This window comes from Phodopus roborovskii, unplaced genomic scaffold (assembly GCF_943737965.1).
Source record: "Phodopus roborovskii unplaced genomic scaffold, PHOROB, whole genome shotgun sequence".
In the NCBI taxonomy this organism is placed as follows: Eukaryota; Metazoa; Chordata; class Mammalia; order Rodentia; family Cricetidae; genus Phodopus; species Phodopus roborovskii.
In genome coordinates this window covers 33,897,488-33,924,208 of record NW_026126409.1, presented here as the reverse complement: position 1 = coordinate 33,924,208, position 26,721 = coordinate 33,897,488, and the positions used below count along the sequence as shown (strand labels likewise).

Genomic DNA, 26,721 nt, shown 5'->3' with positions numbered 1-26,721 from the left:
GAACACAAAGACAGCATGAAGGGAAGAAACACCAGTTAAGTAATAAGACTGTACTTTTATTGAATGCTGTGTGTTTTGGTACGGAAATAATAAATATCTCTATGCTTTTGTTCCAGAGAGTTCCTAAACAAATGATGCTCCAAGGGTCAAGGTAATACATGATAAGACAGGAGAAAGTTTTGAAGATTTGGTGTTCTTCCTGAAATTATGAGATTTTTCTAGCAGAGCTGACATCAAAGGACTGCCCTTTCACTTCTGAAGTGTGAACACCAGGTTCCTCTATCCTAGGAGATATTACATAATTATTCCGAAAACAAATGAACACAAAGCATGGGAAAATAGCACAAAGAATCAGAATAATCATTACATAATGATTAGTTGAATCATTACTCTTCTTGACTTTCCCTTCTTTTGGAGGTGGAGTGCCACTGTCAACACTACCTCCACTGCCCTTTGTAAGGCACTGTGGTGGACGCCACCCAGGGTTGCAGTGGCAGTGGTGTAAATTGTTGCAGACCCCTTTCATGTTGCATGTCTCTGGTGAACAATCACTTACCCAAATTGACTTATTGACACACTTCCTATCAATGCACACATGCTCTGGACCACAGTCTGTGCCATCTTTCACACGGCCAATGTCAGGTATTGTCATCCCCAAATGGTAGTCAGTTCCCCAACAGGTGACACCATTGAAGTGAGTCCAGTGAACAGTGGAATGTCCTTCCAAAGTAGGAATAGATTTTACATTCTCACACTGAACTCTCCCACAGAGGATGTCTGAGTCGTTACATCTTAGGTATGTACTGCTGAATATACCACAGTTGCCAAAACGGTCTCCTTGGGTGTTGATTTCCCTGTAGCATCTGTGAACTGCACTCCTGGCTTCTTTGCCAAAGATCTGTTGGCACTGTTCATCTCGCTTATTACATCTCTTTTCATAGCAATAACCACCATCTTTACAGGAGCTCCCATGAAGCAAATAAACATCATTAGGGCACTCATGTGAATGTCCATCACACCATTCTGGAAGGTCACATTCATTGTCAGGTTCTCTGCACACTGTGCCTGATGGCATGATCTGGCAATCTTTGCAGCAAAGCCCAAAAGCACAGGCAGCTCCATCTTTAAGGGTGCAATCTCTCCTACAACATGGATCTTTTGCACACATTTTTGAAGATCCACAATCGCACTGCTCTCTATCGTCAATCACACCATTCCCACAGAACATTAATCTGTATTTGCCAACTGGCTTCTTTTCCTTGTGCAGACAGCTGGCAGTCACATAGATTGTCCAAAATGCAGCATAACTGCAGTTACTGAATTTGTTGACACCAATGGGTCCTTGAGCCATTATACATGTATAATGTCCACACTTACATGTGTGCTCATCATGCTTCATACCCAAATTATGACCAATCCCATGTGCCGTAAGTTGTCCAAAATGATGAAGTTCAGAGCCTTCAAGACGATCAACTCCGCAATTAAGAAATGGCACACAAACAGATCCAACATAAGCTAAGCTATTTTTTGTGCCAAAATCATGTCTCACAAAAAGATGTGCAATATCATTTTGAATACGATAATTAAGACTGGTCCATTTCCAATAGCAAAAATCCCTCAGGAGGTGATCTATGGTAGTCACTTTCACTTGGTTTCCTGTATTCCACATCTCAACTCCAAACAGAACCACCTCAACATCCAGAGTAAGAAAAATCTCATTTATTACATGCACAATGATCAATGTTTCCAGTAACACATGTGACAAATTGCTGTTCAGATAACGAATTCGCTCATGGTCTACAACCAATGCCAGGTTAAGAAAACGCTTGTGGGTCCACCAGCCCTCATAGCTGCTTTGCATAAGTGTGGTGTTATCATTCCTTTGAAGCTTCCTTTGGCGGGCTATCTCCTCTTCTGTTAATGCACATCTCATAGGGAGTAATTGTGTTTCCTCACTGTCTATCTTGTGAACCAAATGTTCGAAAGTGGAAGAAAGATTCTTGGGCTTGATTTCATATACTGTGCCATTTATCTGTAATGTTCCTTGAATGCCTCCAAAGCAAGTGGTAAGAGCAACCACGGAATCTGGGTCTCCATCCATATAGCCATGGTAGTAGCAATCCTTCTGGACAAAAGGCTGGTCCTTCTGTAGAGCACCTTGGTCAGTGTAGGTGAATACAGAGAGGTGTCTAGACATGAAAAACTTCTTGGCTTTCATGTAGAGAACATGTCTCTGGCCCCCGAAGTATAAGCTATAGGTCAGCCATCCCATAGCCCTCATTGTTCTGTTGCTTGTGACCTGTAAGGGTATCACTACTTCTGGGAGGCTGGTGTTTTGAGCATGCCCAGTCAAGGGCCATGTTGAAAGAATGATCACCATCTCCAGCCACAGGTGCAGATGACTTATCCTGGTGTGTACCTCAGCCTCACCCATAGCCAGACATCCAAGGAGGATGCCCTTTGTCTTATTTGCATGCAGTGCTGACCCTTAATGGAGTATCTTCTGGCTGAGTTGATGCATTAGAGTAGCAAGACTAAATGTAATAGGAAAAAGAAGACAGACATAGGAGTAGCTTAGCTATGGACAGGGCAAGGTAGAAGAGAAAGAGGTAGGTATGAGATTAAATGGCTTAGGTATTGGTCTAAGGCACAACTCCACGTAGTGCATTTGATTTGCTGTTTAATTTCGTTGAAGTACAATTTATAGGTATACGAATTGTAATTTACCAATGTTGTTACTCTGAATCTATATAAAGAACTAATGGGTTTAACATGTTGTTTCTTAAATATAGGAGCTCACATACATACAATAAATATTTAAAGCAGATGGTGTCAATAGACAGTGACTATATATCATATTTAATAAACAAGGCAGTATTGATGTCTATATTTCAACTTGGAATAAACACAAAGGTATTCTTTCAATTTCCAACAATAAATTGTTGTGTAACATTATTTAGGATGGATTTGTAAATGTTCCTCATATTCCTTTATTATTGGTTCACTACACACACACACACACACACACACACAATATCTCCACACAGTAAAAATGTATCAAGTTTGTGGACTTGAAAATTGTCAATGTATGACTATTTAATAGCCCATGACCAGAGTTCCTCAGTCTTGGTGGAGAAGTTATTGGTAAGTTATTGGTTAGCATGAGGTCTGTGTAGATCATCAAAAATCATGCTACAGCACAGGGCTGATGGTGTGACTCCATAAACACAATACCATTATATGGTGCTAAAGAGAATTAAACAGAAACAGGCCACCCTGTCTCTCAGGCCACCCAGTCTAACAAAGCTCTTTTGAAAGTGTGAAATACTGTCTACAAAATAGGGTACAGAGAGATGAAGAAGACAAAACAGCCTTTATCTTCTTTGGCCTACACATGCATGTGCTTCTATATGCTTTCACATACACAATCATAAGTGAACACACACACACACACACACACACAAGGGTATTGCACAAAATGTTTAGACACTATAGCAGAAAAGAAGAGATAATCTATTGGGGACAAAATTTTAAAAATATGAGTAATATTCTGATACCCTCATTTGTTTTTCATGTATTTGGAGTTTGTCATCATTTTTTAAAGACATCTTTTCAATATACATATATATATATATGTATATATATATATATATACATATATATATATATAATTTTGTCTGACTTTGATACCATGATCCTTTAGCCAATGGCTCTCAAATATGTGCTAGGATTACAGACATACAGCACTGTATTACTTTCCATATGTTCCTTGAAATACATTTGGGAATTCTGAATATTAGTTTTGGTATTGATGGTAAAGACTTATTTATTATTGATGTTGTATTCTTGGGAAACAACCCATATAAATTCATCATCATTTGTTTTCAATATGTTGTCAGGCAATCTTCTTAAAGGAAAACAAATTCAAAAGAATATAATCTGGATTGTGTTTGTACTGTCTACAATTTTTTTACACTTTCTCAACATGCCATAGCTCCTGAGTGACTGTAACATCTTCATTCATAAAGATACTTGGTGCCATATAGTACAGACACCTTAAATTTGACTTTCAAATCTTTTGTTCATTATTTTCTTTCCACAGATTCATCAAATTTATCAACATTTGTACCATAATTATTATCTAGCATTTTTTGATATTGTGTCTCATTTAGTGTTATTCAAAGCAAAAGTAAAAACATACATTCAAAATGTTTACAATGCCCAATTAAATGAGTAGAGCAGAATAGTAAGAATCATGGTGTGTGTTTGTATCTGTGGACTCACAGTCTAATTATTTGTGCTTCTATTCTCTAGTGCTAAATTCTTGAAAGACTTACTATGTGAAGTGACAATGTCCATTATCTTTTCTACTGATGGCTCCCTTCATGTCCCATTTGCAGCATAGATTTTTTTTTTTTTCTTGAGACTTTAAATGACAAGGAGAATATTAGTCCCCACCTTCCTTTGTTTCTCATATTATTGAGTTCTAGATTGAACTGCCTAGTAACAAGAGCATTTCAATCTACAGAACCTGGCAACTGGCTAAGATTCTACCTCACCCCTCCACTATTTCAACCGGTTTGTTATCTACTGACTCCTCAGCATGAGTAATCCGATTTTCTGTTAACGCTTCAATAACTTTTCCAAATGAATTAATCTCCTTTCTTTACCACATCTGCATTTTCACAATGAGTCACATAATTTTTATACCCTTTTATACTTTTGCTCATGCTGCCAATAAGGCCTCACTTATTTTCATCAATCAGGTGAAAGGCAAGCAAATAAGTGTCTATTAAATTACATCATAGACCAAATGGACTTAACAGATAGCCACATAATAATCCAGTTAAAGAGCACAGGATAAGCAACTTCTAAGTATACATGGTGCTTTCTCTAAAATAAATGTTAGTACAAAATGGAAGTCTTAAAAATATATGTAAACAAATATTTCTTTGCATTTTATCTGATCATAATGAAGTAAAATAAAAAATCAATAGCCCATGAAACTATCAAAAATGCACAACCTCTGGGAGAGTAAAAAATAAAACATTGAATAATAAAAGAGTCATTGTAGAAATCAAGGAATTCCTAGAAATTAATGAAAATAAAACATAGCATGTAAAAACCTATAGGATACAATAAAACCAGACATAAGAGGATTGTATATAGGTTCAAGTACCTATGTTAACATATCAGAGGGATATCAAATAACGTATCACTAAGGGTTTTGTATGCCCAAGAACAAACCAAACCCTAAATTACAAGTTGAAAATAAATATTCAGGGGAGAAATAAAAGAATAGAAATAAAAGTACAAAAATTTAGTGAAGCAAAAATTTTGTTTTTTTTGGAAAGATCTATCAAAATAAGCTAAGGTGACAATGCCCCAAGTAGATATCTTAGGCCACCAAGTATAATCTGTAGTAGATTACATCATCCTGAGTCATTTGCCAAACAAGCTCAAATGCTATTGCCAAGACTATTGATTGCTTTCCATAACATGATGGGAAGACCCAATATCTGAAAGCAATACTTAAGTCATCGAACAAGGAGAAGTTGAACTGGTGTCCAGGTAGACGCTTCGCTCCTATTGACTAATGTTCCTTGCACTGGAAGTTACTCTGTACACTAAAGGAGAAAAATAATTATCAATAACACCTAGCTACAAACCCTGGAACATACCTCAGTAATTTACCTGCAAGATATACTTGTGTAATCATGATAGTAATGTCATGGAAGTAACCAAACACTTTAAAATTTTTTATTCATTTTATATGCCAACCACAATTCCCCTTCCTTCCCCTCCTTAACTCCTCTCTTTACCTCCACCCAACCCATTCCCCTTCCACTCCTCAAAAAGGATAAGGCCTCCCATGGAAAATGAATAAAGCCTGGCACTTTCAGTTGAGGCAGGACCAAGACCATCCCCCTTTCCCCTTTCATGGAGGCTGAGCAAGGCATCCATCCCATCATATAGACTCAGATGCAGAGATCCACTGCCAAACACCAGGCTGAGCTCCAGGGTCTGGTCAAAGAGAAGGAGGAGGGATTATATGAGCAAGGGATGGGGTCAATAGCATGATGGGGAAACCCACAGAGACACTGACTGGAGCTCATGGGAGCTCATTGATTCTAGACAGACAGCTGGGGAGCCTGCATAGGACTGAACTAGGCCCTCTCCATGAGGTCAACAGTTGTGTAGCTAAGTCTGTTTATGGGCCCATGGCAGTGGGTCCATTCCAAATGCTTTTCAAAGTTAGATTTAAAGCTCACTTCATGAGGTGGAACCCACACAGACACTGATAAAGTGTTCAAGAACCTGACCTTAGCTAGATCATGAGCCTAAAAGAAAATCTACTTCTGTTATTCTGATAAAGGAACGTAGCAATACAATGAGTCCTTGTGGCATACTGCTGTATCCATAAGCTCATGTCTTACTTAATCCTCATCAGAGAAGTTTCTTCTTGCAGTAGATGAAAATTAACAGCGACTCACAAGTGTGGAGAAAGTAAGAGACTTTGGAGGACTCAGTCCAAAATCAGTAATCTCTCTCAAACCCCTTCCCTCAGGGATTGGGGATCTGTGTGGAAAATGATTCAGAAAAGTTCTAAGAGCTAGGAGTGATGGATGACTCCCCCAAAACAGGACAGAAGTGCCAATAAACCCACAGAAACTGTGGCAGCATGCACAAGGCCTGCATAGGTTCAATACTGATGGGGTCCTCGCACTGAGTGGGAGAACTGAACATAAGCTCCCATCCCTAACCAAGAAGTTATTTGCAATTAATACCTTCTGGGAAAGGGAAAACAATTTTCTGAAATGAAGTGTCAGCGAGCATATCAACCACACCCCAGTACCATCCCCAAGCCCAGGAGGAGTAGCAGCCAACACAAAATGAACTTCAAGTTGTTTGGCTTTGTGTGTGGAGGTTTTGCTTTGTTTTTGTTTTTGTTTTGGCATACTTTCTCCTGATTGTTTATTGTTGTTTTGTATTTAGTGTTTGTGGGTTCTTTTGTTCTTGAAAGGGATAACTTAAAGTTGGTGGGTTTATATGGAGATGGGGAGAATATATATGGAAATCCTGAGAGGGACTGGAAAAGGGAAATCATGATTAAATATATTGTATGCAATATTTCATAGTAAAAAGAAAAAATTCAAGAAATAATTTAAAAAGAATGCATCAAAAAGAGTATTCAATGTGATCTAGTTGGTATGTTTCAATATCCAAATATCAATAATTACAATATTTCACCCAAATTGACCGAAGAACAGAAATTTCATGAGTATCCCAAAAGATTCAGAAAGATTGTGACATTCCTTAATAGTAAACATCTTGAAGAAACTGAGTTAGATGGGAAATAACTGAATATAATAAAGGGATCTATATTTTATCTATATTTCTATCTATATTGATAAACATAACACATATGTATATAAATATATGTTTGTATGTATAATCTATAGTGAACATTATATTAATTAGGGAAAAGCTCAAAGCAGTTTTATTACTATCAGGACAAGGCAAGTGTCCACTTTCTGCATTTTATTCAATATTGTTCTGGAAGGCTTAGCTAGAAAACTGAGACAACAGAATCAAATAAGAGGAATACCAATGGGAAAGGAAGAAGTCAAAGTATCCTTGTTTGCAGCTGCCATGGTTCTATATATAAGAAACCCCAAAGAATCCAGAAAATTCATAAACTGCTAAACCCTTTGAACAAAGTGGAAGGATACAAAATTAACATACACAATCTGTCACATTTCTATATACAAACAAGAAATATGTTAAAGAAGAAACCAGAGATGCAGTTCCACTCACAACCTCCTTAAAATAAAAATGAAACCAACGACATTGGAATAAACTGACCCAATGACGTGAATGACCTCCACCGTGGAAACTTTAAAACACCAAGGAGGAGAGAAGGTGAAGACACTAGAAAAGCTCCCATGCTAATAATGGGGTGGGGTGGTGGTGGTAAACCAGTACTGTGAAAATGGCTATCCTAACAAAAGCAGACTACAGATTCAACACAATTCCCACCAAAATCCTATTGCTACTTTTCATATAACAAGAAAAAAAATCTTAAAATTTATGCAGAGCCACAAAGTCCTCTGTATTTTTGATATTGGCCTTCTACCACATGGTACACATTGTAGCTGTTGAAGAATTTTGTAATATCCCATGAACACTTTTAACTCATTTGTTGCTTCTTTTATTATTCAATAATCTCTGTGGACAGTGTACTCTGGTACAAAATAGTTTGGAGGAAAACACCAGCATGGAAAAAAGCAGTGAACCCCTACACATACACACACACACACACACACACATACACACACACACCCTACTCAGATCAAAAGGGAAACAGGGAAGCCAAGAACAAGGAATCATCTAGGCTGGTGTCAAGAAAATAAATGGCAGGGTCAGATCCTTTGCTCAAATTTAGATATTGCCAGCCAGAAGAAGTGGTAGGCCACCTGCCCTTGGAAATCTCCTACTCTCTAGGTTTGGTTCGGATAGACCAATCCACTGTCATCCCTTCCCAGCCCACCTCCCACCAGGTGTCCCAGCACACAACTCCAGTGGACATTGCCTGCTCAAGTGCAGGCTGTACCAGCCAGATGAATAGGCCAACCCAGTCAGAAGAACATGTATGCTGCCTGTGAATGGAACTCTTCCACTTCCTTTCCCTTAGACCAAATCTATCACCATTACTTCCTTCCCCCTACTTCCATTTCCACGTTCCAGGCCCCAACTCAGACTGACATCTCTTACTCAAATGTAAAATGTAGGCCACTCCAGCCAGAAGAAAAGGTAGGATACCTATTGTTTGTTTTTCACTCTTACTCTTTGGGGAGCCTGCCACCCAACTCCCAAATAAAAACACAAAGAGAGTTACTACTTATCGATGCCCAGACTTTGCTTGGTTTGTTTCTAACCAGCTTTTAACTTAAATTATCCCATCTACTTTTTGCTTCTGGACTTTTGACTTTCTCTATTTCTGTGAATCTTTTCTTTCCTTCTTATTCTATGACTGGCTGTGTGGCTGGCGTCTTAGCTTTTTGCTCTTTGTTCTTTTCCTCCCAGGTTTCACCTTCTTTTTATTCTCTTTGCCTACCAGCCCAGCCTGTACTTATTCCAGGCTTGCTATTGATCATTCAGCTCCTCATTAGACCAATCAGGTGTTTTAGACAAGCAAAGTAACACAGCTTCCCAGAATTAAACAAATGTAACACATCATTGCATCATTAAACAAATGTAACACTTCCTTATCTATTATTCTACAACAGCCACTCATTCATTGAAGTTTCCCATTTGCTCATTTACATCCCCACAGACCAAATTTTCTGCCACCACTCACTTTGCTATATCCTAGTCCCTGAGCCCCAACTCAGGTGGGTATCTCAACTTATGTAGAGACTTCCTGCTGGACCACAGAATCAACAAAAGGCTTCACAGACCAGAAGGCCAGGGAGGAAACAGAAACCAAGGAACAAAACATCCATCCAACAAAGGCAAATTCAGGAATCAGCACCTAGACCTATAAGTCATTTCAAATCCAGATACATAGATGCCAATGTAAGAACACAATCAACAACAACCAGGACAGCGTGTTATCAACCAGAGCCCAGCTATCCTACTACAGTAAGCCCTGAATATCCTGATATAGCTGAAGCACAAGAAAAGGAGCTTAAAATCAACTCGATGAAGGTAATAGAGGCCTTTAAAGATGAAGTGAATAAATAAACCCCTAAAGAAAGCCAAGAAAAAACAAATAATTGAAGGAAATAAATACAATTATTCAACTCTGAAAATGGAAATAGAAGCAATAAATAAAGCACAAACCAAGGGAATTCCAGAAATGGAAAATCTAGGTAAGCAAACAGGAACTACAGAAGGGACATTGCCAAATTCATTTTATGAGGCCAGTCACCATGATATACCCAAACCACATACAGAGTCAAGAAAGAATGATAATTACAGACCAACATCCTTTATGAACATAGATGCAAAAAATACTCAATAAAATACCTGCAAACTGAATCTGAGAACGCGTCAAAAAGGGCATTCACCCAAATCAAGTAGCCTTCATCCCAAAGATGCAGTGATGCTTCAACATATAAAAATCAGTAAATGTCATTCACTATATCAACTGAAAGGAAAAAGAAAACCCACATGGTCATCTCATTAGATGCTGAAAAAGCCTTTAAAAAATCCAACACCCCTTCATAAGGGATACAAGCAACATATCCAAATATAATAAAGGAAATCAACAAATTAATAGAGAGAAACTCAAAGTAATTCCACTAAAATCAAGAACAAGACAAGGTTGTCTACTCTCCACATAACTATTAAATATAGTACTTGAAGTTTTAGCTAGATCAATAAGACAACTGAAGGGAATGGATTTTTTGCAAAGGAAGAAATCAAAGTTTTTTTTTTTTTTTTTTTTTGCAGATGACATGATAGTATACATATGTGACCCCAAAAGTTCTACCAGGGAACTTCTACAGCTGATAAACACCTTTAGTGAAGTGGTTGAATACAAATTTAACTCAAAAGAATCAGTAGCCCTCCTATATACAATAGGCAAATAGACTAAGAAAGAAATCAGGGAAAGAACACCTGTCATAATAGCCACAACTAATATAAAATATCTTGGGGGTAACTTTAACCAAGCAAGTGAAAGACTTATAAAACAAAAACTTCCAGTTTCTTAAAAAAGAACTTGAAGACAATATCAAAAGAAGTAAAGATCTCCCATACTCATGGATCAGTAGGATTAGCATATTAAAACTGGTTGCCGTACCAAAAGAAATCTACAGATTCAATGCAGTCTCCATAAAAAATTCAACATAATTATTTACAGAACTTGCAAGGACAATACTCAACTTCATATGTAAAAAAAAATTCAGGATAGCTTATATAACCCTGTACAATAAGAATTTCTAGAAGTATCAACACCCCTGATTTCAATCTGTACTACAGAGCTATAGTAATAAAAACTACATGGTATTGTTATAAAAACAAACCATTGGTCAATGGAATTAAATCAAAGATCTAGCCATAAATCAACACACCTATGGACAATTATTTTTTGACAAAGAAGCCAAAAATACACAATGAAAATAAAAAACATCTTCAACAATTGATGCTGTTCTAAGTGGATGTCTGCCAATAGAAGAATGCAAATTGGTCCATATCTAACACCTTGCACAAAACTCATGTCCAAGTGGATCAAAGACTCCAACACAAATATAGATATACTGATCATGATAGCAGAGAAAGTGGTGAATAGCACAGGAAACAAATCTGAACAGAACATTGATAATGCAGGCATTAATACCAGCAATTAACAAATGGGACCTTTTGAAAATTAAAAGCTTCTGTAAGGCAAAAGACACCTTAATAGGACTAAAAAGCAGCCTAGAGTAGTTATTGGCTGCTTGTATTTTTTTCCTTTGATAACTCTACTTAGTTCATTTTTAAAAACTGGATTAGTTGTTTCCTTATTGTTTTATTAATTTTTTAATACTTGAATGTGTGTGTGTGCATTTATCTAGTATATCTATTTGTATCTGTGAGTGTGTGAACATGTGTATGTGGGTGTGCATTGTGTTCATCCATGAATGTGGGGAAGCCATAACTTCATGTTTGATACATTCCTTGATCACTCATCTACTCATGATGTTTTTTTTTTTTTTTTTTTTTTTTGTTTTTTTTGTGACAGGCTTTCTCAGTGGATCTGGAGCTCATCAGTTCAATTAGCCTGGCTAACCAGTGAGCTTAAGGAGTTCACCTACCTCTACATCTACTCCCAGTTCTGAGATTACAGGTATATACCACTATCACACACACACACACACACACATACACACACACACACACACACACACACACACACACACACACACACACACACCTCAATGACTACCACTACTACCACACTACAACACACTCAGGACAGTAGAAAGACAGAAGGCAAGAGGGATGAATCATCCAGGCTGCCATCAAGCATCAAGAAAATCAATGACAGAAAAGGCAGGTAAGGATAAAACAAAGGAAAAATTTTGTTCTTTGGTGATGGAAGTGTAAACTGATATATCCATTATGAAAATCATTTTGGATGGAGGATGTTCCTCAAAAAAGAAAAAAAAAAGGCAGCACTCTTGGGAATCTACCAAGAATACTGCTAAAGAAGTACTTGATAACATCTCCAGGGATGAACTTCCTGATGGTTTCACCAATCCCCAGTGAGGCTGCAGGAGGCACTTTAATGCACCACACCATCATCCCTCTAGCCTAGGTAAAACTGATCCTTATCTTTACACCTGTGTTGACTGTTGCTGTTCACAACATCTTTAGTGTGATTTTCCTTGAATCCCATAAGTTTTGGAATATCTTGTTTTTATTTTTGGTTGGGTCCTGATTTATTTGTTTCTATTTGATCTTATTGACTCCATTAGTTATTCAAGAGCATATTGTTTAATTTCTATACATTTTGGCCTATTTTGATAGGCTAAAACTTAGCATAATGGATAAGGCATATTTACATGCAGATGGAAAATGTCTCTTAATCATTCAATGACCCGAAGAAAGGTACAAATGATTATTTATGACTGAATTACTTAGAAAAATTTGAAAATGGGTTTGAATTTTTCTCTGGAACCTAAAGTGCTTCTAGTACTCTATAATATGGCTAAATATTGAGGAAGTAACCTGGGACAGGGATAGCGGTATAAGAAGAGTTTCAGAAGGTAAGATGTTTATGTTGTGTGTATATTGGGAGAACAGAAAGATCTTGTCATACTGGAAAGCTACTAGAGCACAATAAATGTGGGGAAGGAAGCCAGATTTACCCACACTGAGGGGGAAGTAGTCATACAGTTTGGTTGAGATGGTGGAGAAAGTGGGAAGGCCAACTTCCAAGTCCTATAATATAAAAGGCTCTTGTTGCTAAGCAATAAGAGACAAAGGAAGGAATAATTTCTGTTGTCTTTGTCATATGAGTTCTCAAGTAGAACTTTTGCTTATAAAACAGTCCTTACAGATGAGTAATGAATAGGACCACACCAAGAAATCATCACTACATCTCCTGGTAAGTCACTCAAGAGATTAGGTCTGAAGGACAGAAGTTTATAAACATACCTGCAAACAAACACACACCTTGATTCTTTTTCAGTTGTTCAGATCTTGGCAAGGACTAGTGACTCCTATCATTACTTATTCCCCTCTCTTTATTTGGATGATGTATTGTTTTTAATGTTGAAATGTTGAATTAGACCATAAATGATGGTGAGGGCTAGATGACGACTGAGATACATGGACTGATGAGCTTGATGAAATTGGGAATAGGAGATGCTGGAGACAGTGTTTAAGGTTCTATACTAATGTGGCACTGCAGGCTCTTTCAAATGTATGGACATCATCATCATTGTGCATATGTGTTTATGATCATGTGGGTGCTTAGTTAAGGTGGATGTGGGTGTATGTGAAGTCAGAGTGCAACTTGGAAGAATTGGTTCTCTCTACCAAAGCAGGTTGTCAGGCTTGACCTCAAACCCTTGTATCCACTGAGCTATGTCTCCATATTCTTTTGGTTGGAAATGTGACAGTCCTTCAGGACCTGTGGCCTCTTTAGTTACCATTTAAAATAATTTAAGATGTGAGAAAACTGGCTCAACTTTCAAGTTTGTTTGCCAGTGACCTATTTGCAAAATGAGGTCTTAGTAATGAATTCTGACAGTTTTGTATGGGTTAAGTTTATCAACAATATTATTGGCAAATCATCTTCCTTTCTATCACAAAGTATATAAACTCTATGATCATAACCAAAAATACACAAACACACACACATACTTATATGTGTGTGTATATATATATGTGTGTTTTATATATATAAATATATATAAATGTATGTGTGTGTGCGTGCGTGTGTGTGTGTGTGTGTGTGTGTGTGTGTGTAAATAGAGAATCAACATGTCAGAGTTTTCCTTATAGTTTTTACACAGTATCCTCAAAGATTCCTTTTACTGACTTTGCTTTCTTATGTGGGGTTCTGGTTATTTTTATAAAGGAAGCCTCCTTTTATTCTATTTGGCTACTTTCCCCAGGCATAGAAGACACCCATTACTTTAGTAAGTTCTTCCTAAAAGAAATCTGTCACTGATGCAATGACATACCAAAGACCTTAAAAATATCCTACCTTGAGCTTAAGAAGTATTAAATGAAATTTTAGTTTTTCTGTTTAAAACTATGATGAAACTTCAATAATAACAATTTTAAAAACAATGATAATTTTCAAACAGAATATGAACAACATCAGAAACAACAGAAAGTTTACAAATTCAGGGAAATTTAACAACTCTCCACCAAATGAAAATTGTGTCAAGGCAAAATAAAGAAATTAAAGACTTTCCACAATTCAATGCCAATGAATACATACCATACCCACACTTATGGGACACAATGAAAGAGGAGGTAAGAGGGATGTTCATAGCCAAAAAAAGAAATCTGAGAGTTCTCATACTAGCAATTAAATCTCTAGGACAAAAAAAGCAAGCACACCAAAAGTAGTAGATAGCATGAAATAATCAGACTTCGGGCTGAAATCAATAAAATAGAAACTAAGAGAGTTGTATAAAGAGTCAATGAAACAAAGAGTTGATTCTTTAAGAAAATCAACAAGATAGACTAAACCCTTATCCAAATAAAGTAAAATATGGAGAGTACCCAAAATCAAAAATGGAAAGGACATAAAATGGACACCAAAAAAAAAAAAAAAAAAAAAAAAGACATACTGAAAACCTCTGTACTCCACCAAATTGGAGAATCTAAAAGAAATGGATAATTTTATGTATGGGTACCACTTGCCAAAGTTACATCAAGATCAGATAAACAATTTAAATAAATTTAAAAACCTAGTGAAATAGAAGCAGTCATTAAGTCTCTAAATCAAACAAACAAACAAAAAGCCCTGGGTCAGATGGTTTCAGCACAGAATTCTGCCTCCAAACACCAACATTTCTCCAGGTGGCATCCCTGACCCTAGATATCCACTTAATTTTGATAGTAACAGGAGCCACAGACATTGACCCAGACCATCTCCAGTTGCAGACATGGCTCATGGACGAAGTTAGGGACCCAATGAAACCAGGGCAGCAGGAACCACCTAGATATATATTACCCCAGAGTCAGCTTGACCTGCTAAGACCAACATGTCATCCGGTGTTGACCCAGACCATGGACTTCTTCATGGCCCTCAATGGCAACAGGAGCCAAGGATGTCAACTCAGAGCCTAGATGCAGTAGGGCCATGAACCCAGACATGCCCCCCTCTAATTGTCTTGACTATATGTCACCTTAGTCTTAGTTGACAGCATAGAAGTTCTGGATCAGCATGGCCCCTGTGGGGCTGCATCTCTTGGACATCAACCTGATCACAGGTAGTGGCCCAGATTCTGGTAGTTCACAGGGCTCTTGATGGTAGCAGGAGCCACCCACACCAACACAAAATCCCACACCTGCATCAGGGCCATGAACCAAGTCATGGCTCTTGGCAGCAGCCAAGGCCCAGACATTGCCATGGCCCTGTTCCTCACCACTTTTGCCTCTTCATATCTGCCCATTCTCCGAATTGTGCTGCCTTTCCCCCTCTCTCACATTTGGCCATTCTGTATTCATTAACCATAATGGTACTTGATGATCCAGTGCCAGAGGCTCATGGGTGAAATTCTTCCTGCCCTAGGTCTAGGGACCTGGGATGGGGGGAGCTGCCAACATAACTCTTTACAGATGTTGACAGGAGAATTCTCAATTTTATATGGAAAAACAACAATAACAAAAACCCAAAATAGCTAAAACAATCCTGAACAATAAACTGCTGAAGGCCTTCCCATTCCCAGTTTCAAGCTATATGGCAGAGGTAGAGTAATAAAAACTGCAAGGTATCGACATAAAAGCAGACAGGTTGAAAATGGAATTGAATGGAAGATCCAGACATAAATCCAAACACCTGTGGACACCTTATTTTTGTTAAAGAACACAGAAATAGAGACTAGAAAAAAGGCAGTATCTGCAACAACTGGTGGTGGTCAAACTGGATGTCTGTATGTTAGAAGAACACTAAGAGATCCATATTTATTACCCTGCACAAAATTCAAGTTTAAGTAGATCAAAGACCTCAGTATAAAATGAGATACACTGAACCTGATAGGAAAGAAAGTCAGGGAATAACCTTGAATGCATTGGCACAGACCACAACTTTCTGAGAAGCTCATTGACAGTGCAGGCACTAAGATAAACAATAAATGGGACCTCAGGAAAATAGAAATGTTTTATAAGGCAAAGGACACCATCCTTTTGAACAAACAGCAGCCTACAGAATGGGAAAAGATTTTTACCAAATTCATATAAAGGACTAACATCAAAAACATATAAATAATTCTAGAAACCAGATATAAAATGCCCCAAAAGTCCAATTAATAAATGGAGTACATATCCAAACAGAGAATTGAATAGAGGTAACTCAAATGGCTCAGAAACATATAAAGAAATGTTCAACATCCTTAGCCATCAGGAAAATGCAAATCAAAACTACTTTGAGATTCTATCTCATACTTGTCAACCAAAAACACAAATGACAGCTCATGCAGGTGAGGATGTGGAGCAAGGGGAAACCTTCTCCATTTCTATTGAGAGTGTGAACTTGTATAGCCACTATGAAAATCAATATGATGATTTCTCAGAAAACTGGGAATTGTTCTACCTCAATACCCAGCTATATAACTCATGGGAATATACCCAAAGGACACTTCATCTTATCACAAGGACACTTATTCTACCATGTTCATTGTAGCTTTATTCATAATGGCCAGAAACCTAGATGTCCCAAAACAGAAGAGTGGATACACTAGATGTGGTACATTTATGCATTGGGGTATTACTCAGCTATTAAAAATAATAACATCATAAAATGTGCAGGCAATTTGATGCAACTAGAAAAAAATTATTCTGAGTCAAGTAACCCAGACATAGAAAGAAAGCTATGGTCTGTACTAACTTATATATGGATATTATCTTTTAAGTACATGATAATCAAACTACAATCCACAGACCCAGGTTAGGTAATCAGGATGACTCAAGGGGGTGGGGAGATGAATGGATCTCCCTAGGAAGGGGAAATAGAATATGGAAACATGTGTGTGTGGGAGAGGTGAAGGAAGAGAGATTCTTGCAATTGGGGGAGGGTCCTTTGGGGTGGTGTGGAATCCTAGTGCAGTGAAAATTTCCTGGAATCTATGAAGGTGAGCCTAATGAGGACTCCTAGTAATGGCGGAAATGGAGTCTCAGTTTGCCATCTCTTATAGCCAGACAAGACTTCTGTTGGAGGAACTGGGTGACATTCAATTGAGTTATTGGCCAAAGTGGTCCCACGGAAATCCCTAAATGACACAGGCTGATACTAAGACAAGGGTTTTCTCTGTAAACTCACAGTGGGGTCACATTGCTGAGAACAGCATCCACACAACTCATTGAACATGGAGAAGTCAAGCTATTGCCTACATGGAGACTTCACCCCTATCTTCTAGTTTCTTTGGTTCAAGAAGCTACTCTGCAGGCTACCTAAAGAGAAATGTGAACACCAACACAGACCCAAACCTCTGTCCTGCATGCAAAATATGCTAGGGCAATGGTGGCACAGAACTTGAGGAAACAGCCACCAAATGTCTGATTTCACTTAAGGCCTACTCCACAACGAAGATCCCATACCCACAACTGCTTGGGTAACCAGAAAGTATAGACCAGATAGCTCAGAGACCCAGAATAAACCCAATTTGACTGATCCATTGAAAATAAAACAAAAACCTGACTCCTAATGATATTCTGCTATGCTCGTAGATCAGTGCCTTGTCCAGTCATCATCAGAGAAGCTTCCTGTTTTAGCAGATGGGAACAAAGATATACAAACTAAGAGCCAGACATTATTGTAAGAAAGTGTCTTAATTGGAGGTCTCCATCAAATCCCTTTGCTCAGAGATCAGGGTATCCTGCAGAAGAGGACACAGTAAGATTGTAAGAGCCAGAGGAGATGGAGGACACCAGGGGAACATGCCCCTCTAATCAACTAAGCAAGGCAAAAATGAGTTCAGAGACTGAATCAGCAAGCAGAGGGCCTACACAGGTCTGCACCAGGTCCTTTGAGTAAATATTATAGCCATTAGCTTAGTACTTTTACAGGACTTCTGACTGTGAGAATGAGTGGGTCTCTGACTCTTTCCTCTGCTCTTAGAACTCTTTTCCTCTTTTTTGGGTTACTGTATCCAACTTCAATGTGAAAGTATTCCCTTCCTCTTATTACATTTTACTTTGTTATGTTTGGTTGTTGTATCTTAGAAGCCTCTTCTTTTCTAATGAAAGACAGAAAGGGAATGGATCCAGAGGAGAGGAACTGAGAGGAATAGAGGGATGGGGAAACTATCATCAGGATATGTTATATGAGAAAAGAAACTATTTTCAATAAAAATGTACTCCTTTTATAAATATAGTCAAATATAAATGCGTTTGAAAAACATTCATCAAGTCAGCATGCCTAATTTGATTATACTATTGTTTATTGATTCATCACCAGAACATATATATCCATTGTAGAAGATTCTAATCTTTGACTCCACAATTAGAACTGGTATAAGACAGAACAATCAATGATTTGTTACATGGGGGTGCATTTTTAGAACCATACACTTAACATGGTAAGGTATTCCTTTACAAGTCTGCTAAGAACTATGTACAACTTATCATATAAATTGAAACCACTGATATTTTTTGATTGACTATGTATAAATCAAAATTATCTCATCAAAGCAAGTGGTTATCTCACATTTGTACCAATATAAGTTTGTTTTAAATATTAATGTAAATATTGTCTCAAATGTGCATATATTTAGTGAACAATATATTAATGGCTGAGATTATCCACCTGTGACCAGCTGTGATCCTTTTGAACACCCAGAGTATGACTGTACCTTAATGGGAGATGTCATTCTGTAAATATGTTTCTCGTATTGGTTAATGAATAAAGCACTGTTGGCCAATAGAAAAGTAAGATAGGCAAGACTACGAGACAAGGAGGTTTTGGGGAGAGGTAGGAGGAGATTCAACATGTAGGATGGAAAGAGATCAGAATTCCGGACCTTCTCTCTGTAAGCTAAGACCATGTGGAAATACTTGATTAATAGAAATGGATTAATATTTAAGACAGAGCTAGCCAATAAGAAACAAAAATAACTGGCCAACAGCTTTATATCTAATACAGCATTTCTGTATGGTATTTGGGGCTGGCGCAGATATGGGCCCAGGCCGGCCAGAAAACCTACTCATAACATAATGGCACCACAATGTAGACCTTAGAACTTTCACTTAAAACTTGATAAAAGCTTAAAAACAGGCTTTAGAAACAAAAGAACAGAGACAAGCAAGGCTTTTTGGTAGCAACATTTTTTTCTCCATTGGACTTTGTTTTGCTAGAGACAAACAGAGACTTGCGTGACTCCTTTAAGGGAGGTTTCCTGACTCAGCATAGTGGCAAAAACCACATGGCTTTTAAAAAGCATGACTAAGAGTTCAATGGTGTGTATGAGCAACTGGAGAGAGTAGCTGGGTGTGGTGGCATACACCTTTAATGCCAGCACTTGGGAGGCAGAGGCAAACATATCTCTGTGATTTCAAAGTGAACCTGGTAAACAGACTTAATTCCAGGACAGGCAAACGTTACACAGAGAAACTCTGTCTCAATAAATAAAAAATAAAATAATAATAATAAAAAAGCCACGTAAAGATGAAAAGCATAGAGAGAGTCTGGATACTGTATGGTATTGCATTGTCTTTAAATTGTTTCACTGCTGAGGAAATTGCAACAACTGTTAAAAGAAATGCTGCTGAATTAATCCAATTTATATATTTTAAAAATGCTTTAACTCCAAAATTTTAGTCTATGGACAGGTTACTGGGGAAAAGGATTTCTATTTTTGTTTCCACAGAAAATAAAATACTATGGATTCCTTCCAGACTAACATGGTTTGATCAAGCCAGACCCCTGAAACAACTTCCCAGGTGATCCAACATTCAGAACAGCTGGGACAAGGCAGCCTTGCAGACTACAGCTAGGATTTCTGTGTTCTTAGGACCCCCATGCCAGTGCTCCCTACCAGCAGGAAATAGTTTGGAAAGAATGATGCCCAAATTCTCAAATATTGTTTATAAATGTTTGTTTTCATTTATGTGTGGTTGGTTATGAATGGCTAATGACCACAACCAATCTCTTTGTAAAGGTAAAAAGGGGATTATGATATAGATATACTTTGTTTTGGAATGGGTTTTCATTTATTAATACAAATTTAAGGTCAATTTTGTGATAGATATTTTTCCTCTTGTTTAGGTATTGTGTTTATATAGCTCATTTAAAAATGTATAATTTAGTACAGATTTTAGATAGTTACCAATAATAGTTAAAACTTTAGTTAGGTTTTACCTATAATAGTCAAAACTTAGAGTTAAGGATTTCTAGATATAAAGAGGTGTATTTGAGATGAATAGGCATTCTTCAAACCTTTCAAAGATGTACAGAATATGGCATCTAAAATGGCTTAGGGTTTTTCTTGACAATGAGGCACAACTGCTCCTGGCAACAGCACCAGAGTCAGAAAGGAAAATGAACATCGAAGAAACTTGTTATGGAATTTACTTCCAATATGGCCAAACTAGACATTTGGGCAAGATACTACTCTTGTCTGGACTATTTGACTTTATGCTGTGTAAACTGGACATGCAGGAACCATAGGAAAGTGACTGCTGATACAAGATGGATATTGCTACAGAGTTCCTGCTTCACGGAAGAATCTGTCAGACATTCTGCAGGACACAGAAAAAAGTGACTGACAAACTGCTAATACAGGTAGACAGTTTAAAGTTTCCTACTTTGCTAAGGAGTCTGCCAGACACACTATGGCCTAAAGGCTGAAGATGAAACATTACAGAAGAACTTCAAGTGACTGACCAGGCCAGTTGTCTTTGTCATTTCTAGAGTTTATATATTATCGTTCTGTGGTCTTTGAGAGAGTTGAAGACAGTTTGGTTATAGTTTTCCTTAGTTAGGATTAAAGATAAGTTACATTTAAGACTTTAAACTCACAAAGATAGGATAGATGATAGAATCTTTTTTTTAAATCTTGCTAAATGTTAATGGACTGAACATTATTAACTGTGGTTCTTATTTGATAACTGTGTTGTTATATATTTCACTATGTTAAAGTTAAAACCATTTTTTTTTATTTTAGACAGAAAAGAGAAGATGATGGGAGATGTCATTCTGTAAATATGTTTCTCTTATTGGTTAATGAATAAAAGCACTGTTGGCCAATAGGAAAGCAAGATAGGCGGGACTAGGAGACAAGGAGGTTTCGTGCAGAGGTAGGAGGAGATCATGTAGGACAGAAAAGGGGCAGAATTCCAAACCCTCTCTCTCGTAAGATATGACTGCGTTGAAATATTTAGATTAATAGAAATGGGTTAATATTTAAGACACAGCTATCCAATAAGAAACACTAGTAACAGGCCAAATAGCTTTGTATCTTATACAGTGTCTCTGTGTGTTATTTGTGGCTGGTGCAGATGTGGGCCCAGGCTGGTGGGAAAACCTACTCATAACAGTACCTCATTAAAATTAAACAGCAAATCAAATGCACAATATGTAGTCATGCTTTGGTCCCAATGCTAAGCCCTAGTTATATAAAGCCTTCTACTTTAGCCAACTCATAATGAAGCCACTCTTAATGTCTGCCATCTTTTTCCTGTTTCATAAGGTCCTCCTGCACTGATGGATCCAGTGTTCCAGAAGAGAATTAAAGGTCAGTGCCTCATGAGATCAAGACAAAGGAAGTACCCAGGCAGTAGAGCCGTGTGCCATTCTCCTGTGCTCTCTCCATAGGACAAGGTGGCTATGAGTGAGGCTCTAATTCATTTGAGGAAATCTCTCCTGCAGGTATGGTTGGGGGTGTTGCTCTTTCCTTCTATATGGCCCCTGGCCTGGTGTGCTGAATTCAAAAGTCTTCCAGAAGTAGTGATACCCTTGAGGGTAACTGTCTCTAGCAGAGATAGGAGTCATGCAGGCTGGAAGTCCTATAGCCTGCACTTTGGAGGCCAGCGACACATTATATCCATGAAGCCCAAGAACTTTTTGGTATCTAGACATCTCTCTGTGTTCACCTACAGTGACAAAGGAGACCTCTTTGAAGACCGACCTTTTGTCCAGAATGACTGTCACTACCTTGGTTTTGTGGAAGGAAACCCAGAATCCATGGTTGCTCTTACCACCTGTTTTGGGGGCTTTCAAGGAACATTACAGATAAATGACACGGCTTATGAAATTAAACCAAAGAGCCCTTCTTCCACATTTGAACATTTGATTTATAAGATAGACAGTGAAAAAACTCACTTACCTTCCATGAGATGTGGATTAAAAGATGAAGAAATCTCAGGGCATGTGAGACTTCATGAGAGTGCTGACTCCACTGTAAAGGAAATTGCCAGTGAGGCATGGTGGACTCACAGACTGTATATTGAACTGTCATTGGTTATAGACCATCACCAATTCCTTCATCGAGGAAGTAATACTTCCCTTGTGGTGCAAGATGTATTCATGATTATGAGTGCACTAAATTTCTACTTATTTCCAGCAGATATTAATGTGGATTTACTTGGACTTGTAATATGGAATAAGGAAAACCCCATACCAGTAAAAGATGTATATACTCTCTTGCCAGCATTTTGTAAGTGGAAGAGAGAAAACCTTGATTCTTACCTACAACATGATATTGCACATCTCTTTGTAAATTATAATTTTAGTAACTATTTTGGCATAGCCTATGTTGGAACTATATGTAATAAGACATTTAGTTGTGGAGTTGAGAGTTTCTTGGGAGAAAATTTCTTTACCCTTGGAAATACTGTGGCACATGAGATAGGTCATAATTTGGGCATGCCCCATGATGGGATATTTTGTACATGTGGAGGGGGACCATGTGTGATGTCTGCTGTTACAGATGGTTCCAGAAAATTCAGCAACTGTAGTTATGCTGTGTTGTGGGAAATCAGAGCCAAAACAAGCTGCATGCACAATAAGCCCAGCCCTTCAGATTTCTACCCGATGAAGTTCTGTGGGAACAGTGTGGTTGAAGAAGGCGAGGAGTGTGACTGTGGATCCCCTATGGAATGTAAATATAATCCCTGCTGTCTGCCTGGCTGTACTCTCAAGTCTGATGCTAGCTGTGATACTGGGCTATGTTGCAGCAACTTATGCCAAATCCTGCCATCTGGCACTATATGTAGAACACAGGAGAGTGAATGTGACCTTCCAGAATGGTGCAATGGAACTTCACACGAGTGCCCTGAAGATGTGTTTTTACAGGATGGGAGCTCTTGCAGTGATGGTGGGTACTGCTATGAAAAAAGATGTAACAGCCATGATGAACAGTGCCGGAGAGTTTTTGGCAAGGATGCCAGAAAAGCATCTGATAGTTGCTACCAGACACTCAATACTTATGGTGATCGTTTTGGTAACTGTGGAATCATGGACAATACATATGTGAAATGTAATAGCTCAGACATCCTCTGTGGAAGAATTCAGTGTAAAGAAGTGAATGAACTTCCATTTTGGAGGAGTCACTATACTGTGCATTGGACTCATTTCAATGGCACCTCCTGCTGGAGTACTGACTACCATTTTGGGATGACTATCCCTGACCTTGGTGACATAAAAGATGGCACAAAATGTGGTCCAGAGCATGTATGCATTAACAGAAAGTGTGTCCATAACGCAATTTGGGCAAGTGATTGTTCAGCAGAGACCTGCAACAAGAATGGAGTCTGCAATAATAAACATCACTGCCATTGTGATGATGGCTGGAGTCCACCACACTGCCTAGTAAGTGGCACTGGTGGGAGCATTGACAGTGGCCCATCTTCTGGAAGCAAAAATAATGAGAGTGAGAGAGAGAAGGAGAAGGACAAGGACCCAGACATAAACCAGGACCAGGACAAGGACCAGGACCAGGACCAGGACCAGGACAAGGACAAGGACCAGGACAAGGAGGAGTGGGAGGAGGAGGAGTGGGGAAAGGAGGAGGAGGAAAATTCACAGAGAAATAATCCTAGGGATTGGATATTTCCTATTTCTTTTGCGGTGTTACTTTTACTTTTATTTCTTTGGCTTTTTGAGGGCCCTGCACCATCACCTGAGACTCCATCACTTGAGGAAGAAGAGGCCAAAACATCATCTGAGAAAAAAGAGACTAGTACTTCCATTTCAACAGCTTCAACATCAACCACCACAGAGTAGAGCATTTGTGAAAATCATCCTTTAATATTTAATGAAACTTCCCACACAGAAATTTTTATTAGAGTTTGGCAGAAGACATGCTATTGTGTGTATTATAAACTATTGATAAAAGATTCCAGCAATCTCTAATTGGTCAGAATAATACACTTTTTATCATTCAATAAAAATAAGAACCATCCTATTGCTATCCTTCATAATCTGAAGGAATTTAGATAACTTATTTCAATTCTTAGTTTACTATTTTGTTTTCTAATTAAGAAAAACGTTTATGGGTTATATCTTGTGTCATTGGCCAAAGGAGGTGCATTGAACCTTCAAAATATCACAGATTACTACTGCCAAATCTAGACATTACTCTCCACATCCTGCTGGTAAGGCAGGCCCTATTGCTGAGGATATCATTCACTTATCATATGAAATAAGTCCATGAGTATTGACATTAGCAGTTCTTTAATGGTCTTGTTGAGTAGTGCTGAATCCATCCAGTCCTGGGATTTTTTTTTTTTTTTTTTTTTTTTTTTGTGGGGTGGGTGGGGGAGAGTGGGAGATTTTTAGTGCTTCTGTTTCAATAAGGAGTTATGAGTCTACTAATTGTTTGTTTAACGTATTTAGGTCTTATACATCAATAAATTAGTCTATTTCCAGTGTGGTGGAGTGTATATTTTGAAATTATATCTTTCTGATTCCTTGTATTTCTTTGGTGTTTATTGTAATGGTTCCTTTTTCATCATTAATTTTATTAATGTTGATCTACTCTATCTTTTGGTTAATTTGGCTAAAGATTTCTGAATCCTGTTGACTTTCTCAAAGAATCAAGCCTTCATTTCATTGAATCTTTGTATTTTGTTGTTGCTGTTTGTTTCAATTTCATTGATTTTAATCCTGAGTTTGATTATTTTTTCACTTCTATTCTTTTTGGGTATTATTTCTTCCTGTTTTTCTAGAGCTTTCAAGTATGTCACTAAGTTATTATGATGAATTTGTTATGATGTATTTTTCCTCAGTTGTGTGTGAGTGTGTGTGTGTGTTGGCACTTAGTACTATAAATTTGCTTCTTAGAACTGCTCTCATGTGTCACATTTGTTTGAGTTTGTTGGTTTCTTCTATATTTACTTTAATTTAATTCTAAAACATCTTTAATTTTTTATTGATTTCTGTCTTGACCCAATTTTCATTCAGTGGGTTCTATTCAGTTCAGCTTCTATGCGTTGTAAATTTTCTGCTGTTTCTATTGTTCTTAATAGCTAGCTTTAATCAATGATGGTTAGACAAAATATGAAGTGTTATTTCAATTTTTTAATAACTGTTAAGAGTTTCTCTGTGCCATAATATGCAGGCAATCTTGGAGAAAGATCCATGGGCTTCTAAGAAAAAAAGTATATTCTTTAATGTTTGGGTAGAATGTTCTATAGATGTGTTATGGTCTCTTGATTTAAGATAATAATTAACTCTAATATTTCCCTTGTTTTTGTCTGAATTATTTGTCTTTTGGCAAAGTGTGGAGTACTGGTCACCCACTATCACTGTGTGGGGATCAATATCTGATTTTTACTATAGTAGTGTTTCCTTTATAACTTGGGTGCCCTTGTATTCGGTGCATAATTGTTTAGAATTGCTATATTCCTCTTCATGGCTTTTCCCTTTGATGAGTATGTACTGTCTTTCCCAATTTCTTCTGATTAGATTTTAATTGAAATTGATTTTAACAGATATTAAAATGAGTACACCTTACTTCCTGAGTCTATGTGCTTGGAATATCCCTTTCCATTGTTTTCCCCTAAAGTGATATGTTTGTGTTGATGAGGTATGTTTCTTGGATGTAGCAGAAAATGGATTCTGTTTTCTCATCCAATATTTGAGTTTATGTGTTTTCCCTTGGGTACTGAGACCATTAACATTGGGTGATACTCATGAACAATGCTTATTAATTTCCATTATTTTATTGTAGTTGTATAGTTTTTTCAACCCCCCCTTTTTTTTCTTAACCATTCTAGTATTATATATTCCTTGTGTCCTGCTGTGTATAGTTAGATTTATCTTCAGAGTAAAGATTTCCTTTTAGTGCCTTCTTCTATAGCGTTGCATGAACGGACAGAAATTGCCTAATTGTTTTAACCATGAAATATTTTTCTTTCTCCATCAATTGCAATTGACTGTTTTCTGGGTAGAGTGGTCTGGACTAACATCTGTGGTTTCTTGGGTATGGTGGAACATCTTTCCAGGTCTTTTTGGCTTTCAGGGTCTCCACTGAGTAGTCAGGTGTTATTGTAATTGATCTGTTTTTATATGTAACCTTTTCTTTTTCCCTTGCAGATTTTAATATCCTT

General features: G+C 37.7%; 2 protein-coding genes across 2 annotated transcripts; one reads left to right on the top strand and one right to left on the bottom strand.

Annotated features, from left to right (window-relative positions):
• Nucleotides 1-205: 205 nt before the first annotated feature.
• Nucleotides 206-2,475, bottom strand: LOC127220389 (disintegrin and metalloproteinase domain-containing protein 25-like). The gene is given in 2 exon segments (XM_051182223.1): nucleotides 206-2,442; nucleotides 2,445-2,475. Coding segments are annotated over 2 exon segments (2,268 nt in total).
• A 13,008-nt stretch (nucleotides 2,476-15,483) lies between these two features.
• LOC127220388 (disintegrin and metalloproteinase domain-containing protein 24) lies at nucleotides 15,484-26,714 on the top strand. The gene is made up of 3 exons (XM_051182222.1): nucleotides 15,484-15,639; nucleotides 21,986-24,165; nucleotides 26,708-26,714. Exons 1-3 carry the CDS (start codon nucleotides 15,484-15,486, stop codon nucleotides 26,712-26,714), a joined length of 2,343 nt encoding a protein of 780 aa, XP_051038179.1.
• Nucleotides 26,715-26,721: the final 7 nt, after the last annotated feature.